The sequence below is a fragment of the Saccostrea cucullata genome, unplaced genomic scaffold (genome assembly GCF_032062105.1).
Source record: "Saccostrea cucullata isolate Sc308-1 unplaced genomic scaffold, CSIRO_AGI_Scuc_v1 ctg243, whole genome shotgun sequence".
In the NCBI taxonomy this organism is placed as follows: domain Eukaryota; kingdom Metazoa; phylum Mollusca; class Bivalvia; order Ostreida; family Ostreidae; genus Saccostrea; species Saccostrea cuccullata.
This window is the reverse complement of record NW_026924631.1, coordinates 106680-125000: the sequence shown is the minus strand read 5'-3', so window position 1 is coordinate 125000 and position 18321 is coordinate 106680. Positions and strand designations below refer to the sequence as shown.

General features: G+C 34.9%; 1 protein-coding gene across 1 annotated transcript in view; it reads left to right on the top strand.

Moving 5' to 3' along the window:
- LOC134266897 (nucleoprotein TPR-like) overlaps nt 1-17863 on the top strand; it is a 23247-nt gene extending 5384 nt beyond the window's left edge. The window contains exons 3-26 of the mRNA XM_062749101.1: nt 488-573; nt 739-812; nt 2007-2110; nt 2370-2547; nt 3039-3155; nt 4477-4640; nt 4904-5027; nt 5218-5335; nt 5450-5555; nt 5738-5969; nt 6191-6357; nt 6650-6946; nt 7096-10617; nt 10738-10800; nt 10895-10982; nt 11133-11407; nt 11712-11835; nt 13205-13345; nt 13466-13619; nt 14008-14135; nt 14476-14735; nt 15072-15230; nt 15382-15462; nt 17196-17863. Of these exons, the coding sequence (XP_062605085.1) occupies nt 488-573; nt 739-812; nt 2007-2110; nt 2370-2547; nt 3039-3155; nt 4477-4640; nt 4904-5027; nt 5218-5335; nt 5450-5555; nt 5738-5969; nt 6191-6357; nt 6650-6946; nt 7096-10617; nt 10738-10800; nt 10895-10982; nt 11133-11407; nt 11712-11835; nt 13205-13345; nt 13466-13619; nt 14008-14135; nt 14476-14735; nt 15072-15230; nt 15382-15462; nt 17196-17246 (6813 nt within the window). The 3' untranslated portion in view covers nt 17247-17863. The remainder of the gene's footprint in view (nt 1-487; nt 574-738; nt 813-2006; nt 2111-2369; nt 2548-3038; nt 3156-4476; nt 4641-4903; nt 5028-5217; nt 5336-5449; nt 5556-5737; nt 5970-6190; nt 6358-6649; nt 6947-7095; nt 10618-10737; nt 10801-10894; nt 10983-11132; nt 11408-11711; nt 11836-13204; nt 13346-13465; nt 13620-14007; nt 14136-14475; nt 14736-15071; nt 15231-15381; nt 15463-17195) is intronic.
- The last annotated feature ends 458 nt before the right edge of the window (nt 17864-18321 follow it).

The following is an 18321-nucleotide window of genomic DNA, read 5'->3' as shown; positions in this document are numbered from 1 at the left end:
GCACGTGAAATGAGTAAAATCAAACATACACTTGAATGAGCGTATTTTATTAATAATTTTGGATTAAATACTTTAATATTCAGTGTATTAAAATATAGATTGTGCAGACAAGATGATAAGGTCATGAAGCAAATGCATTCACATGTGCACGCGTGAAATGCTAAAGTTTAAATGATTTTTGTACACTTCTTTGTAAATGTTGTTAAAATCTCAGATGCATAGAGTTTGTCTTATTTAATGAAGCTTACAGGGAATATGGCACCAAAAGGGAGTTGGGGAGCGTTTGGGGAACATCTGTAACGGTCCCCGTTACAATTAGCACTAGTTGTTTTTAAAATCTCATTCTTTATCATGTTTACAATACAAAAGAAATTGTGGCTAAATAAGTAAATTTTAATTCCTCTTAATTATATTGAATCTGAAGTGAATTAAATCTTACTTTGATAACTGTAAATTCTAATATGTTTTATATGTGCATTCATTTCAGCTTGATGCTTTTTGTGAGGATAAGAATATTACCTGCATCAGTGATATTAGCTCTGGGAAAGAATTTATTGACTTCATTTCAAGACAGTAAGTAATTGGTTTGTTTTGTTTTATTAAATTAATGACATATTACCAACTGCTCCTTAAATATTACAATTTTGGGTGTACAAATCAATTAATGGTGTGCTATACTGCAGTCTGCTATACTGAGTTGTACTTTTATATACAGAATTTTAATTCTTGTATTTTCAGTGACTCTTCAAGGAACATAAACAATATTCAATCAAAAGAGGCTAGTTTTAATCTGGTTAGAGAAACATTAGAAGGTAAGTTAACACAGAGGATGAGATTTGAAGACTTAAATATGAGCAGAAAAATTATTCTTCATATGAACTAATAAGCAGGAGTCACCTAAAATGACTTGTAATCTCAATTATAAAATAAGTAGAAAATATTAAAAAAAATTCTTTAAAGCAGCTGTATCTGAAGTTAAAAATAAATAAACAAGAATGAAAAAAATGCAATCAGAAAGTCATAGATGTTTGAATTCATCAGGGTTTAAACTTAACTGAAATTTCCACGAGCCATGTGGGCTCCTGACATTTCAAATTTAGGAGCCCACTGTTAAATTTGTTAGCCCACAGTCTCTGTGATTTTTTGTAAAAAGCATAGATACTGGGACAAAAAGTAGATACAAATGAAATACATATAGAAATTCATCTGTTTAAAATTGGAGTTCTTACTTTATAAAAAAAATCAGATGTCATATAAATATTTAATCAAAGGAAATAAAATTGCATTCAATAAATAATTTTACTATCTTTTTTTTTTACTTGGTAATACATGTATATAAATACGTAGCCCTGGTACATGTCTTCAACTGATAAATTGACAATGACACAATAAGATTTTCTAGGTTAAATATTTTAACTACAACATATCTGAAATAGGTGAAAACACTTAGTATTCATATGACTGAGTAGTTGGGAGTTATTAAAATTGTATATCTCTCACGTATCAACCATTTACAGAGGGTTGGAGGAAATTCGGATTAGGAAAAGAGACGATCGTTTTAGGGAATTTCACAAATCGTTTAGTACTTTAAATGGAAAAGATGAAGAATATTTACGAACAATAGGACCATACTGCTGTGATTTATTTCATTTTTCTGTAGTTTTAAATCAAAAACCTGCATAAAATGTCTGTTTTTCAGTAAGGGGACTGGGAATGAATTCGGTCCCCTGCAGAATTTTTATTCGCCACGTGGGCGAACAACTTACAAATTTTATGAGCCCACACCAATTTTTACTCGCAATTTGCGAGTGGGCGAGCGTTAAGTTTAAACCCTGTTCATTAAAATGGGAAAGGAGCAGATAGTGGGCTGTGGAATGCACATGATATAGGTATATAAGATGAAATGTTCAAGATTTGAAGAATGTATTTGTAGTGTGTTGTGTCAGTTTTATTTTAGACAAATCCTCATTTATATCCTGCCTGTACATATATATGAATTTGTTTAGGTATTTATGCTACTGACCTATCTGGGACTGGCTCCATTATTGACTTCTCAGCGGTTTTTAATCTGAACACTGCACCAGAAATTCTAGAGTTTGAACTTGCCAAGGTATATTGAAGGGAATATAAATGTTTGATGGCCAGAATGACCTAAAAGTCCTTGAACAGTTATGATTCCATTAATCACTGAGTAATAAATTGCAATGGAAAAAACAATAAAAATATTCAGTACATTTACTCTTTGGAGCATAATTTTACATTTTAAAAGAACCATTTAATAGACCAGTGAGGAATGCACACTATTCAGAAAATGAGAACTTCAGAGTCTGACCATTTTTATTTATATATAAATATATTAATCATTACAGATTCTGCTTGCCCTTATCGGAGCCTACTTTCAGCCCACCAATGGAGATGTGGGAGTGTTTGCTAAGATTGCCTTGACCTTACCAGCTGACAAACAGGCCCACTTCCTACAGATGCTGGAACATATACTCAGTAAAGACTTAGATGAGGAATTTGTGGCAGTTTTATCCAAGAAATTAGGTAAGACTTTTATCAAAGAATATGAATTTACATGTAGGTAATATAATTATGTCAAAGAATAAGAATTTAGGTAATACTTTTTTCAAACAATATGAATTGCATTGTGCTCCCTTAAAATTCAAGTATTTATTCCAAGATTTTTGGATTTACAAATTGGAATAGTATAACATCAAAATTTCATTGTAAAAAAAATTACTTTTAGCATGTATAAACATTGTTTCATATGATTTCCTATTTTATTGCATATATGCATTCCCTCCCCCAAAAGGTATTCTCATGTCACTAAAAGATTTTTTGGTGCAAAATTATTTAATTTTTGACTAATTATGATGTTTTGAAACACAAATTACAAGGACACTATATTTTTATTGATCTGAGTTTTTAAAAAACATCTAAATTGTTAGAATTTTTCCAAAAACATCAATCATTTAAAAACATTACAGGTTCAGATAGCCTGTAGTGCCCCCCTCAATTTCTTTCCTTTGATATAGATTCTGATCCAGATGGTGCTCTTTTCTTGAAACTAGTGACCAGCCATCCTCGCCCCCTAGAGGCCTCCACGCCATTGTTGGAACAGTCGTTCAACTTTGCCAGTAGATGCATCAATGGTATCATAACCCTTCATCTGTCATTCATCTAATCATAGTAGACTAATCCAGTATTAGGCAGTTACCATTTAATGTTGTTCTTGTTTGTGTATTAAACATTTTTCATAATATGAGGGCTTTTTCATGTTTCAAGAAAGATAGTTCATAGTTTTTGGGTAGATAGTACATAGCAAATTGCTGAAATTATCTTTTTCATTTTGATAAGTATTTGTTTTAACATTACATAAGATAGATTTGTGAGTGTGTGTTGGGAGGATAAGGGGATGTATATTATAATGTATATAATATTTTCCGGTTAGTACCAATTTGAAATTTTGAATTTTGACATCTGGGGGATAATCTGCCATTGGAATCATACTAGTGAATAGCCAAATCTTTCTCTAAAACAGCATGAAAAAGCCAAGAATTTAAGTAATCCTATTTTTGTAAATTTCATTGTTGTAAAATTGCATGGTTAGCAAAAAAAAAATTATTATTATAATTCCAATGCATATTGCAAATATCTAGTGTTCAAACATATACTTCAGTACAGTAGTTTCAATGGATTGAGAAATATTTAAGAATAAAAAATATGGTGTCTTTTAAACCATTTATTAAAATGATTTTGCAAAGTATATAGCTAAGCACATATTACATGTAATTGTACACATGGATATTTATGTATGAGTATGTAACAACTATTTAGTTTAAACAGTTTGAAATACACAGAGATTTAAAAACAAACTAACAAAAAAAAATTAAAAACACTATTAAAAAAAATCCCCATAATGTTATTAATTTCATGAAGTTATTGTTATTATTGGATAACAGTTATCAATGAGTAGTTCCATTTACCTATAATTTTATTTTACACCTTTGTTTGAGTAATTGTTAACACCTCACAGATGTGGCTGTGTAAACAATGATAAGTGTTAATGTTTATACTGCAAGTCCTCAGGTGAGAAATTGACCTGTAGATGAGGTGTTGACAACTTAACACTCTCTTGTAATCATCTCATAGTCAATTAATTAGTGATGCTCCAAGCTAAGTGGGCAGCCATTTAACACTACAGCACCATCCTGACTAACACATTCAATTTCTAATCCTCATTCTGTTCACATGTTTCATGATCACCTCCTAGAGCTTCACAGAAAGAGAGAAATTCAAAATATATGAACATTACATGTACTTTCATTCCAAGTCATTGTGGATTTTCATCATTGCTTTATCTGGTTCTAGCAAAACTTTGTCAAGTTTTGAATTCTTAGAGCATTGAGTGACATGACTTGTAATGGTCCTTTGAATGTTTGTTTATATGTGCTTCAATATGTGATATGTCAGGCTCCATGAGAGACAGCCCTGCCCCCCTCCATCAACACAATACCAGCGTCGGGAACCATTCTATACTGGAGATTAATTCCCCCCTACGAATGATGTCCCTCAACTCCTCGCCCGCCCCCACCTCCCTCGGGGACCTCGTGCAGTCACCTCAACTCATGCAAAAGGTAAGCCGTCTTTTATTGTATGTGCTAGTAATTCTGACATTTATAAATTTAACAGTAAACTGTCAGTTTGAACTGCTTCTGTAGTCTTTAGCTAAGTTTTTTTGTCATGTTGATTGCAAAATAAGAGAGGAAGATTGATAGTGGTTTCTACATAAAATACATTCGTAGTTTCAAGCTGAAGATTTTTGAAATAATCAGTAAACTTTGATGGAATTGTAAAATGCTCTTAGTGTATTACATACTGCAAATTTTATGTTGTTCAGGCCCAGCTTCGACAGAAGGACAGAGAAATCAAGAGACTGGAATTTAATCTGCGAAGTGAGCAGCATCTGAGATGTGAACTGGAAATGGACCTTAAAGAAAAATGTTCTAAATTGGAACAAAAAGGTATACCATATCTACACTTAACTTAAGCTGAGATAGCTTATTGTGAATGAAATTGTCAAGAATAATTAAATTACAAATGATAGATAAAATGTGTCGAGAATAGTTCCCAGAAGTTTAACTGAAAATTGATAATACATGTGAACATTGAAAAGTCGATAAAAAGAAAATTAAATTGTACACATATTTTTAGAATTAAACATCAGGGAGCTTGAGGCTACCATAAAAGAACAGAGAAAACTACGAGATGCTGTTGATGAGCTGCACCAAGTTCAGAATCTAAATGAAAAACTGAATCAGGATTTACAAAGGTCAGAACTGTGATGAAGATTTTATTTGCCATTTTATTTATGCCTTACTTAACGATATTATATGAAAACGATTTTACTTGTATATTTTTTAAAATAATTATTATTTTCAATTAGTTGCAAGGCTAAAGTCACAGATTTCCAAGAACTGAAACAGCAGAAGGAGTACTTTGAAAAGCAGTACGAGGAAACTCTGGCCCAGTTCAATCAGATGGAAGAAGCTGTAAGTCCACTGAACAAAAACCTTTTGTTATCAATCTTGTTAATTCAGGAAGGAAAATGTGCATTTTTCTAACGAGAAAATGTGAATTTCTTAAGAGGAAATGTGAACTTTTTTTTGCATGTTAAATAACTAAATTGAATCTGATAATGCTCATTAAAAACTTTACTTTCATGTACTTGCAGATGCGCAGCCTTGAATCTCTGAAACAGAGTCATGAAAAACTCCGAGGTAAATGCCACAAACAGGAAGTGGAAATCTCCGTTCTACAGACCACGCTCCAACACAGGGCCGAGGAAATCAATGCTCTCAAAGGGGAAATGTCTACTCTGAACGAAGCCAGGCAGTGTGCCATTCAGCAGTTCAGCGACATGAAAAAGGAAAAAGAGGAACTGGAAGAAATGTTTGCTGCAAATGGTAGGATTTTATAGAGGGATAAAATTGAGCCTTAGATTACAGGATCATGAAATATTTTAAAATCAAAATGTATGTTAGTGGTTAAATGAGATACAAGTCAAACAATCCAAAAAATTCCAGTAAATCAAAAATATGCATAAACAAGAATGCAAAACAGCAATCCAATATTTACTTGAACCTGAACATGGATCAAGGAAATTTATTTTGTACTTAATTTTCAGGAATGGCTGGCGGTATAGGAGAGAGTATGGGGGTGGTGACAGACATCAGGATAAGAGATTTAGAGGCCGAGTTATCTCAGCTGAAGTCCACCTGGATTGACCCGGTAGTACACGATCAAGTCAGGAAGGACCTGCTGGAAATGTCGGAAGCCAAAGAGACTTATCAGGTAGGGGAAAAATCTCTTTAATTTGTGTTACTGATAGTGCAGGAATGACATACAATGTAGAATGTTATGGTTTTGAAATACTAGCAATAAAATGTACATTTGTTATTGTGCCTGTGTTGGAGTAATTCACTCACTTACTGAGAATTGGTAATGATTTCATTTGAGGTGTTTATATACATCTAATGAAAAATCTGCTAATGAAGCTGGGGAAAAAAACGAGGAAAAAAACTTTAATACTTTTACATACATGTATATTCTTATTTTTTATATAGCTAGTTTAATATTTTTTCAGACAAAGTTTTCGGAGGTTCACAAAGAACTGCTGGCAGTTCAGAGTGAGTTGGACACCACAAGGTCACAGGTCACCAGCCTGGAATCTCAGTTGTCAGAGAGTCAGCAGATCTCCCAGGAGAAGGAGGAAACCATCAGGTCCCAGGTCATGAAGATCAGGGAACAACAGGAAACACTGACGGCGGTCAGATCATCCGAGGAGAGTCTACAGACTCTAAATCACGACCTGGAGGAATCTTTGACCACTCTAAAGAAAGAACTGGCTCGAAGTCAGGCAGAGTACAAGTTACTGACAGAGGTAATACACTCATTTTTAATCTGAATAGAACTAAAAAAAAAAAAATAGAGACAGAAACAAGAAAGTCTACAAAGGCAAACAGTGTTTTTTTTTCCGATTCTCTAAAATGATTGGTAAGTGATCCATTGATAAAAATCATTCTCTTTTAGGAGTTTGAGAATGAGAAACAGATTCATGAGAGCAGAAGGCAGACAATGTCATCATCATTTGACACAGTTCAGTCTGAGAAAAGAAGCCTGGAGCAGACACTCAGTAAAGAGAAAGCCTCACTGACCAGTCAGATAGAAGAACTTCAAATCAGACTCAACTCGCAAACTGAGCAGGCTCGCAGCTCAGAGGAGGCATTGAAAACTAAACTCGCTGCAGCTCAAAACACCATCAAACAGACTGAGATTGTGCTAGAGAATGAGCGATGGACAAAAGACAATTACATCAAGGCACTGAAAGAGGAAATGACACAATTAAAAGAGGAGATTCAGCAGACTGAGGAAAAATTGAATTCTGAGATACAGGTGTTGTCCTCGAAGTCCAGACAGCAAGAGGAGGCGGCACAGAGGGAAATCTCTCAGAGGGATAATAGCATTGAGGAGCTGAGGCAACAGTTGGAGTCCTCAAGGCAACAGAGCAGAGAGCAACAAGACAAATATCAAGAGGAGAAGGATGGCCTCAACCAAGATCTCGATCAAGTCCGCAGCGAGAACGAGAGACTGAAAACCGACTGCGTGATCTTCCAAGAGAAAATTGATAGCATGAGTGTGAAAACCAAGTCCCAAGTTGAGGAACTTCAGAGCCAGATTTCATCATGGCAAGATAAATATCAGTGGAGTGTTCACGACAATCAGATGGTTGGGGAGCAGTTGAGTGAATGCAAGGCTAAACTAGAAGAAAAGGGTCAGGAGCTGGAGTCCTGCAAATCTAAATTGTCAACAGAAAAGGAGAAAAATATTCAACTCAGTGGCAGAAACGGTGATCTTGAAAGCAAACTTGAGACTCTGCAGAAATCTTTCAGTTGTGTGAAGCTAGAAAGTGAACAATATCAAAATGAAATTCTTGAACTGAAAGCTAGTTACAAAAGTTTGGAATCTGATATGCAGAACACTGTGGATAGCTTGAAGAATGACATTTCCAATTTCTCTTCAAAGAACAAAAAGTTACAAAGTGAATTAGAAGAGCTTCAAATTTCATCAATGGAGAAAGAACAAAACTTGAAGAAGGAACTAAATAGGTTAGAGCAGACAAGTAACGATCTTGAAAGCCGTTTACAACAAGAAATCAATTTCCACCAGGAGCAACTCCGACAACATGAGGTGACAAGTGAGCAGAACCAGAAAATTAACGTAGAAGTGGCCAGATTACAACAGCAGCTAAAGCATAGAGAGACAGAGCTTCAAACAGCAACGGAGGAGGTTCAGAAGAAACAGGACTTACTGGAGGAAAACAGTGGCCAGATGGCGCTGGTCAAAAAGGTCGCTGAGGTCAAACAAGCAGACAACGAAGAGCTGCAACAGAAGATCCAGCAACTGGAAAAGAAAATCAAAGAGAGGAAGGAAAATGAATGCGAGCTCATCAAAACGCAGAACAGATTGAAGGCCGAGAAGGATCAGTTTGAAAAGGGTCTGCAAGAGACGGAGACAACTGTTGGACAACTCCACAGAGAAAATGATGTCCTGGAAGTGGAAAAGAACAAACTGAATGGTTTGGTGGCAAACTTGAGGAGCAGTGTGGGAGAAGTCCGTGGCCAAAGAGATGAGCTGCAGACACAGGTAGATCAGCTTAAAGCTGAGAATGCCAAGCAAATCAGAATAATCTCTGACCACGAAGAGGAAGCCCAGCGTTTACAGCAGAAGATAACAAGTCTGCAAGAAGAAGTGGATTCTTTAACCAACCAAACCATATCTAGTAAGGCTAACATCCAACAATCTGCCTCCGAGTGTGAGAGATTGAAAGAAAAAAGCAGCAGACTGGAGGCGGAAATTCAGGATCTGTCTTGTCGTCTGGATGATCAGACCCAACAAAGGGAGTCACTCCACAGCAAGAATCAGGATCTAGAGGCTCAGATTATTAACTTCCACAATACCCTGGAGACTGAGAAAGAAAACTTAGAGACGATGGTCAGTGAGAAAGAAGAGGCCCACAAAAGGGTTGAGGCCTTAACAGGGGAAATTAATAGTCTTCAGGCTGTGCTCAGATCTAACAGTGAAGAATTTACAAGGGAGCTTGAAGAGAAAGATCAGAATATTCAGCTACTGAAAGAAAGTAATTCAAAGTTAGAGAGTGATCTTAGCTGTGAAAAAATGGAATCTGAAAGACTCCTTCAAGAAAAGAGTGATCTGGATAAAATAATACTGGAATTGAATGAAAATTCCAAGCAACTTCAACATTCTTTGGAGCAAATGAGATTAGAATACTCAAATACTGCAAGTGCATTGGAAACAATGACAACAAAATGTAGTGATGTTGAAAAGGAATTAAAATTGAAGGTCGAAGAATGTAACAATTTCTTAAAAGAAAAGGAGAGTTTGTGTGGAATGATTGAGACATTAGAATCCTCTCTGAACCAAATGTCATCCCAACAGGAAGAAAATCATAAACAACTCAGTGACATGTCTGAGAAATTCAGTGAAGCAACTCGGCAACTTGAATGCAAAGAAGAGGAGCTTGAGAAATTAAAATCAGAATTCGAAAAATCTTTAAAGGAAAAGAAACAAGTCATTAAAGAATATGAAGAGCAAATCATATTAACTTGTGAGGAACACCAGAAGAAGGTGTCATCTTTACAAGATGAAATGTCAGAAGTTAAGCAGAAAAGTGAAGAAAAATTGAAGAGTTTGATTGCTGACTATACAGCAAGCAACCACGAACTTAAAGAGGTCCAACACAGGCAGTTGACGTATGAGAGGAAGACAGGAGAACTCGAGAAAATGATAAGTATGGAGAAAGAAGCTAAAAAGGAATTGAAGGCCATGTTTGAGAAAACAGTGCAGGAACTGCATGGAGATGTGGAATTTCAGACGAAGCGGAACCAGGAGTTAGAGAATCAAGCTCAGAGGAGACTGAAGGAAACAGAGTGCTACTGGAGAGCACAACTGGAGCAGTTAGAGAACGAGTATTCCAGGGCTTCTGAAGAGGTGAAAGAAAACTACAGCTCAGAAATATCGGAGAAACTGGAGCAGGTGACGAGTCGCTATGAGGCCATCGTGGCCGAGAAAGAGGGCATGTGGAGTAATCAGAGACACATGTTCCAGGATCGCGTAACTCACCTGGAGGGGCGGGTCGCCCAGCGACAGAGGGAGCTAGAGGAAATGAGAGAGAAGAACAGAAAAATGGAGGATCTTCTCACAGAGGAACTGAACAGCCACATGGAGCTGAAGACAATTACCAGCGAACTGAGTTCCAAGATTACAGAGAAAGACAACGCGATCAAGGAACGTAACGCAGCAGTGGCTCAGTTACAGAAGAAAGTGAACGAGAAGGAGACGGAAATCAGCAGTTCTCGTCAAAAGATCTCGGAGCTCCAACAGGACGTTCAGTCCCTGCAGGACAAGATTCAGTGTCTGTCAGAGGACATGGAAAATCAGACACATAATACAGGTGGCTTACAGAAGGAGATAGAAGTGTGTAAAGAACAGAGAGAGGTGGCCCTAGCAGAGATCAACAGTTACAAACAACAGGTAACCTCCAAGTCTATTTTACAGAAAATGGTGAATTTTGTACTTCTTTTTCTTGTTTCTCAGAGATCAGAATATTTAATACTGTGTACCTTTATTATGGAACTGTTTTGTTTTTTGAAGCTTGGTGCAGTAGAAGCTGAAAGAGATAGCCTACAGGAAGAAATTGAAGGTTACTCAGAAAAGGTATTAAGTTGGAGTGATGTAATAACAACGTTCTTGGAAGCGTTTTAATGTTGGTTCAATTTCATTACTTAGATGTAATTTTTCCCTCCAACAGTTTGAGAAATTCCAAGAAAACCTTGAATACAAGCTCAAACAGGCAGAACTGCAGGTGCTGGAGACCAAAAACCAGAAGGAAAATTTTTGTTTTTTTGAAGAACGAGATTGGTGCTGTAGAAAAGTTATTCTGAAAGGGATAGCCAAGCACAAGGTAGAACATTTTATGAAGGTTACTGTACACATATTTAGTACAGGGCTGTTTAGAGTAATCTGAAGTAAGAATTAGAAATTTTAAGATTTGATGTCTTGTCACCTCCTTTCTGCTCTCAGTCCTTGTGGAACAAAAATTTATACAGTTGATGTTTTATCTTTGCAGCTGGAGAATGAACTAAAACAAGTTCAGGCTGAGAAGGAGAAAACGGAGAAAATGCTGGATAGCTACAAAATTCACTACAGTAATAAAAAATCAATAATAGAGGGCCAGAGCAAAGAAGTTGAGAGTTACAAAAAAGTGGCTCACGAGTTCCGACAGAAATCAGAACAACTCAAATGTGATAATAAGGCACTGAAGGTATCTACAAGTATTTCATTTGCAGTATCCCATGTAAAAGTATCAATAGAATTTTTCTTTCAAAATCTTTTAAAAATTTGTTTTGTTGCCCAAGTGGCTGAAAATGGTCTGACTCAAAACTTTTTTTTTCACTCCCAGGAAGCAATTATCTTTAATATACACATTTAAAAAAAAGATTTTACTGCATTGAAATTTTCTGGTGCTTAAATGTTTAATACTTTAAAGTTGGCCTTATACACTTAGCTTTATGTTATTAAAGATAATTTACATTCTGGATTTTTATATTGTTTTTTTTTTTTCATAGAACACCTTGGATGAGATGAAGTCAGAAATAGCTTCCTACAAATCTCAGCTGGAGAAGGCAGAGCATAATGTGTCTCCTTTACAGGAGGAGCTCCAAGCAGAGTGTTTAAAAAACAAAGCCCTCAGTAAGTTTTAATAATGCATTATTTTTACAGAACCCCCCCCCCCTCCCCCTTTAAGTTTGCATTGTCCCCTCCCCCTTAAATTTTTATACGCCCGTCTTAAAACGTAATGTTAGGCTGTGTCCGTCCGAGAAAACAGTAAAATGCTGTCTGTTAGCAGCTATAAAATTCACTAGGCCTAGGATTATCAAACTTTGTCATCTGATGCATCTTGGGTAGAAGGTGTGTCGCAGCACAAAGAAGTTGAGAGTTACAAAAAAAGTTATAGCCAAATATTAAAAAATCCTTTCCGGCCCATAACTAGAAAACCATAAGACCTACAATCATCAAACTTGGCCAGTTTATGCATCTTAGGTAGAAGGTGTGTCGCGACATTTCAAGGTCACTGTGACCTTTAATTTAAGTGAATTTTTTTTTTAAAAAATGTGTCTTTTTACCATTCATTACACATCCCAAATAATGTAGAGTATTGCATTTCTTTCAAAAAAGTTTAAATCAAGCAAATACTTATTTTTTTTTAAGCATTACTTGACAGCAATTAAAAAAATATAATGTATGTTGTCCCATGTCTCCCATGAGTGTAATTATCAAGCACTGGTCAAGAAGAATTTTGATAACAGAAAATTGCATGTCAAATTAGAGAGAAATTTTTTTGAGTGCGAGGAGTTAACTGACAGGCATTGGCATTATCTATATCCCTATGCATTAAGCCTGTTTGATTAAAAATAGCTCTTGTTGACTAGAAGTTTTGAAATGAAATTTGATGAAAAAATTAAAACTATTTTGATATTGCATAATAGACTAATCTGATATTAAATATTATTAATTTAAAAACTTTTTAAAGTTGCATGTCCATATGAATACATACTTAGCTTTATGTTATCTCAAAGAGAGTATTTTATATGTTTTTTTTATTTAGTGCAGAACATCTCTTGGATGAGATGAAGTCAGTTAAAGATTAATTAATGAGTTCAATATAGGAATCTCAGTCGCTCTGATTAAGCAGCCCTTTGGGGAAGGCAGAACTGCTGGTAGTTATGTATGTCATTTGATGGCCTTTTTTTTTCAAAATTAATTTGGTATAGATTAAGTTGTTAAGACTAATTTGATGATGTTTGACAAAACACAACCAGCACAGAAATCTATCAATGATGTAATTTTATTATAATTGATGCCTACATCACAGGGGATATTTATTTTAAGGAATGGAAAAATCATTGAAATCTTAAAATCAAGGTTGATGTGATTTTTTTGCACCTAAACTGTTCAAATTTTTTTTTTATCATTTGACTTTATTTTTTTATTTGATGCTCATTCTCTTTTTTATACTTATAAATACTTGATGTTAGAATGAAAACATTCATTTTTTCAGACAATGAGATCAGGAGCCTTAAAGTCCAGTTAGACCACGCCTCTAGACAGCTACGTGACATGAACAAAAGCGGTGGTAGGGTGACAGAAAATGCAGAGATGTTCACCACTAACAAGGTCATTGACTCCATCAAAATGCAAGGTAAACTACTGCAGTTTTGCAATTTTTATCTTGAAATATTTGAATTTTTGAAAGCTCCTCAAAGAAGGAAAACTTGTTTTTGTGGGATATTGATTTTTTTTTTCAACAAATCTTTTTCAGACCATGAAATGGGGCATGCCTTGTTCGGAAAGACAGAAACCAAGACAATTCTAAAACCTCGGGAAGTCTTAGATTCCTTGGATGATTCTATCTTCATGGAGTCTCCACCCAAACCAGAACATGTTAAAACTGTTAGCAATATAACCCTAAAGAGGTAGGCAGTGATATGAAACTTGATTGACTCTAAGTAAAAATTCTTAGTTGTTAGACTTTTATACCAGTTTACTGGCTTGAAATATTTGATTGTATTGAGTATGTGTGGAAAAAGAAAAACATTTCAAAGTGAGATATGAAAGACAAAGTGCTAGCAAGTTAGAAGGGTACTAATGTACTCAAGACATTGTGCGAAATTTTGTGATTGATTCTTTTTTATTCTAAACAATTCATTTACTTGAGTTTAAAGGTGCAGATATGAACAATTCGGGATGTTTTAATTCAAAATTGGTTATAAATTCCATCTTATATCTTTTTGAGGTTATAAGAGCTGAAAATATTTCTCAGAATAAGTTAAAAACTTTTATGTTTACTTTTATCCTTTACAGTGAAGCCCTGGATACCTTATCAGAACGTCGGATGTCCCTGAGGAGTTATTCCAATCGTCTGTCTAGCTCAGACATGAACCAGAGTATGTACAGTACCAGCTCAGCGGCTTCAACGGCTAGTGTTCCACGTAAGTACACACTGAAATCACACTCAAAACTTACTAAAAGTCATCAAAAATTATATACATAAACACCACACACTTTTATCCAAACCATTAATGAAAGACATGACCTTTAATTGAAACTTGTTTATATGAAATTTCAATTCATCTTTGGTGAAGTAAATGTAAATGTCTTTTATCATGTTTAAATACACATGCAAGCCAATGCAGGAAAAAACACATTCTCACAAAAAATCTGTTTGGGAACACTCTTTACCCCATTTATGTACATGTAAATGTGGTGTTTTCTTGCACTCTACATTTTTGTAGGTGATATTGAGAAGGGTTTTCATGTTTGGTATTACAGGTGGCATGTTCCACTGCGAGGATGAACCGGAGGAGTTTGAGTGGAACCGCCTGACGGAGCTACAGCGCAGGAACACCCTGTGTCTGCCCCACCTCAAAACCTCCTACCCTGTGGAGACCCAGCGCGTCAAGCCTAAAGAAATCAGCGACGACGCACTGCGCTACAGTCTGATGCCCAGTGGGAGTGGCAAGAAACGGAAACAGACACAGTCAAGTGACGAAGATGATGCAAAATCCATGCAGCTACGAAGCAGTAAACAGGTTATTATTCTTTTTCTTTGTGATATAAGGTGCATGTGAAAAGTTACTGACATATTGAATAGAATTTGGAGGATTTATATTGTATTTGGGATTTTATCTTCATTTTATCCACACTTTAGCAGAATTGAGTAATGATACATTGTATTAAAAGATGCTGTCTTGTTGAAGGTATTAAAAAAAAAATTACATATTTTTGCAGTCTTCTTCATTTAATGCTTGAACATAATACTAATGTTTTCCGAGGAAAATGAGACTGAAATGCATAAGTAGTAAATTCATTCCAAAATTTTCTTGTTGCAGGAATTAAGTAAAAAGATCTCAAAAAACCTTTTTCAGGCAAAACATAGTACTAGCCAGAAATTGGGAGCTTTAACCCCTTCCAGACCTAACACTCCCAGGACGCCCTCTAGTTCTAAGAAGTCAAAGAAAACACCTGGGAAGCAGAAGACCCCCAAACTCAGCATGAACAGAGAAAACGCATCATCAGTCAAAAAGGTCAGTGTTAAAAATAACTAATTCAGATGTGTAGTTCTTCCAGAAATTAGCACAAAAAAGAAAAAAATAAACAATTGACTCCTTTTATTTACACGCAGTTTACTGTATAATGTCCTAGCTAGTTTCTTAATTCCATGATGTATTATTTCAGTCAAGACTTGGAGGACTGAAATTCAACATTGGTTTTACACCCAAGAACAAGAACAAAGAAAATCCCAAGAGCACATCTAAGGTGGGTAGTCTTGTTAAGTTATTTGAGTTACGAGGATCACAGTCATCTGAGTCCAAAATACCCACACCTGTCAAACATAAAGACCTCAGATCATCAACTGTGGTCAAACATTCAAAAATGACTCCAGTGAAAAATGGTGATTCCAAAATACCAACTCCAGTGAAAAACAAAGATTCATGTCATACACCTGTAAAACAAGGGAGCATTAATTGTAAGACGCCATTGAAACTGAAAGGCAGTAAATTTCATACACCAATCAAATCCAAGCTTAGATCCCAGTTTGGATCTGCTGATCCAATCAAATTGGCTGTTACTCCAGTTAAGGTTTTAGGGAGTATTGTACAAAAAATCTCAACTCCAAAAAGGTCAAACAGGGTCACACCAATGAAGGTCAATGAAAAAGAATGATGTTTGTACATTCAGTAATGTATTTGCTTCAGAATTGTTTTTTGATAAATTGATTTTGAGTGCATTTGTGTTGTTTCAAAGAAATACATTGCACATGTATAAAGGTTTGTTATATTCATACACTGTTAGAAATTGAACACTGGATTTCCTATATATAGGATGGTGGTAGGGAAATACAGGAAATTATTTTCACTTTTGTGTGTCACCTGTTTTCCTTATTGTAACAGTTAGAGATAGGGAGTCAGCGGCTTTATCTCTGGTAGGTCTCATGTTCGACTCCAGATTGTGACACTGAATTATTTTACTAATCCTTAAGGCCGGTTTACACTATGCATCTTGACATATGCATCTTGGATGCATGTTTCAAGATTCACAGTGTAAAAGCCCCTTGTGTCAAATTAAATGGGTGTTGCGTCTTGAACGATGGAATAGAACTTGTTCTATTCCGTGCTTCAAGATGCATGGAACTTACCAATGAAAAGAAAGGTCAGAGTTGAGATTGAATCATGAGCCTTATTTTTTTCATTTAGTTTCAAAAATGGCTTCCCAAGATACACAAAAACAGAAAATACTGATTAAAACTACAATTGGAAAAAACTTATTTGATAATTATAATATAGAGGAGTTTTTGTTTTGGAATAAATATAAATTATATCTACCAAAAATTATCATAAAAAGGAAATTAAGAATGATTTGTTCAGCTAAAATAAATCTGGAAATGAAATTTGAAGGTATTGTTCCTTTTTTAAGTAGAGAAATTTCATTTTTACAAAGTATTCTAAAGATGCATGCATCAAGACACATAGTGTAAATAAGAAGATGCATGAGGCAAAATTGAAGCATGAGTTTAGATGCATGTGTCAAGATGCATAGTGTAAACCGGCCTTTAGACTGATGTATGACATCTACTTGTACAAAGCAGGGCACAATTTTGTTCTCTGCATGTTTTGATTTGTACACCATGTTTTTCAGCATATAAGCAGAAATTATAGTAACTTGGCAAAGATGGTCTAGAGGGTGTTAACCAAATGTTGAATAATAATTCAATCATAATTCTTGGCACTTTCTAATCCTTATTTTTTGCATGCATCTCAATGGAATATTTCACATCTTTGTTTCTTAATCACTTTTCATAAAATTGCCATAATATTAATACATGTATGATGTTGGGAAAAGTTTCAAAATTATTGAAAACAAACACATTGTAAAGAAAATGTGCTTACTTTCTCAAATTAGTTTTCATATCTACATGTACTTATTAATATATGTATTATTAAGAGGTATGTTTTAAATATGAAATAATTTAGTTTTTTCTTCTTTTTCAGGCCGATAGAAAGCCCCTGAAAAGCAAAAATTGGTTTCAAATGGGACATTAGCCAAATAAAATGTAATGATCAATATCCTTGCAAGCTAAGGAAATGGAGCTCACATTTTTTATTCCTAAAAGCACAGACTGAAGAAAGAAAAAATTCTGTGATATCACTGAGTCAGTTGATCAACATTTACTTAAAAACTGCATCTTGAATTTTAGAAAAATGGTGGCAAGGTAAAAATACATTAAATCTTGCCAATCTTGTTTATTATTCAGTTCAAAATTGTGTATTTTGCCCAAATTTCGCCATGTACAAAATGTAAATTGCCATATCAGTAAGTTTTTGCTTTAATTTATGTACATTGTTTGTAAATACATGTTTGTATGATGCTTCTTTCTCGACAGGGACAAAAATTATGCTTGAACAATGTATATGACAATTCACTGTAATCTAAGATTCTTTAATGAGCCAAGAAGGGTTGTGATTTTTTTTATATGTGTATGTATGTGCCCTTTGTTTTACATGTGTATATTGTATAAATGGAATCATGTTTTACTAGTCACGTAGAAATGTAGATCTGTGTAGACATTATTTATTGTGTGTAATCATGTATGTTTTGCTTTGTATCTCAGTGCTCATCTTACTTCAAGCACATGAAAATGGCAGCAGTAAAGGAAGTAAAAATATATTGATGTTTTTTTTTTCTTGTTTTTGGACAAAGGGTTCATATGAAATAGCAAAACATTTTCTTTGACTGATATTTATCTCATTTATATCTATTTATTGGCCATACTGTAGCATCCCTGGTTAAAGTATTCAGGGCAAATTTATTTCCGAATTTGATCAAAGTTGTATGGATGTTGCTTGTAGTATGTTTCATTAATGTACTAAGTTAGATTTCAAATGCTTTATTTCGCCCAATATTAATACTTTGTAAAAGTCAGTCACCAGGTAAATGTTTTTGGAGCCATTAAATGTTTCAGAGGCAACATTTATTTCAAAGTAAACTTAAAGCATAATCTCTGATATCTTGCATGGATGACGCATCTAGGGATGTGCATTATCACATCTGCTTTGAATCTCAGGCATTATTATAATAATTACTATGTGATGATAAAAAATTAAAAGAAATGTCTAG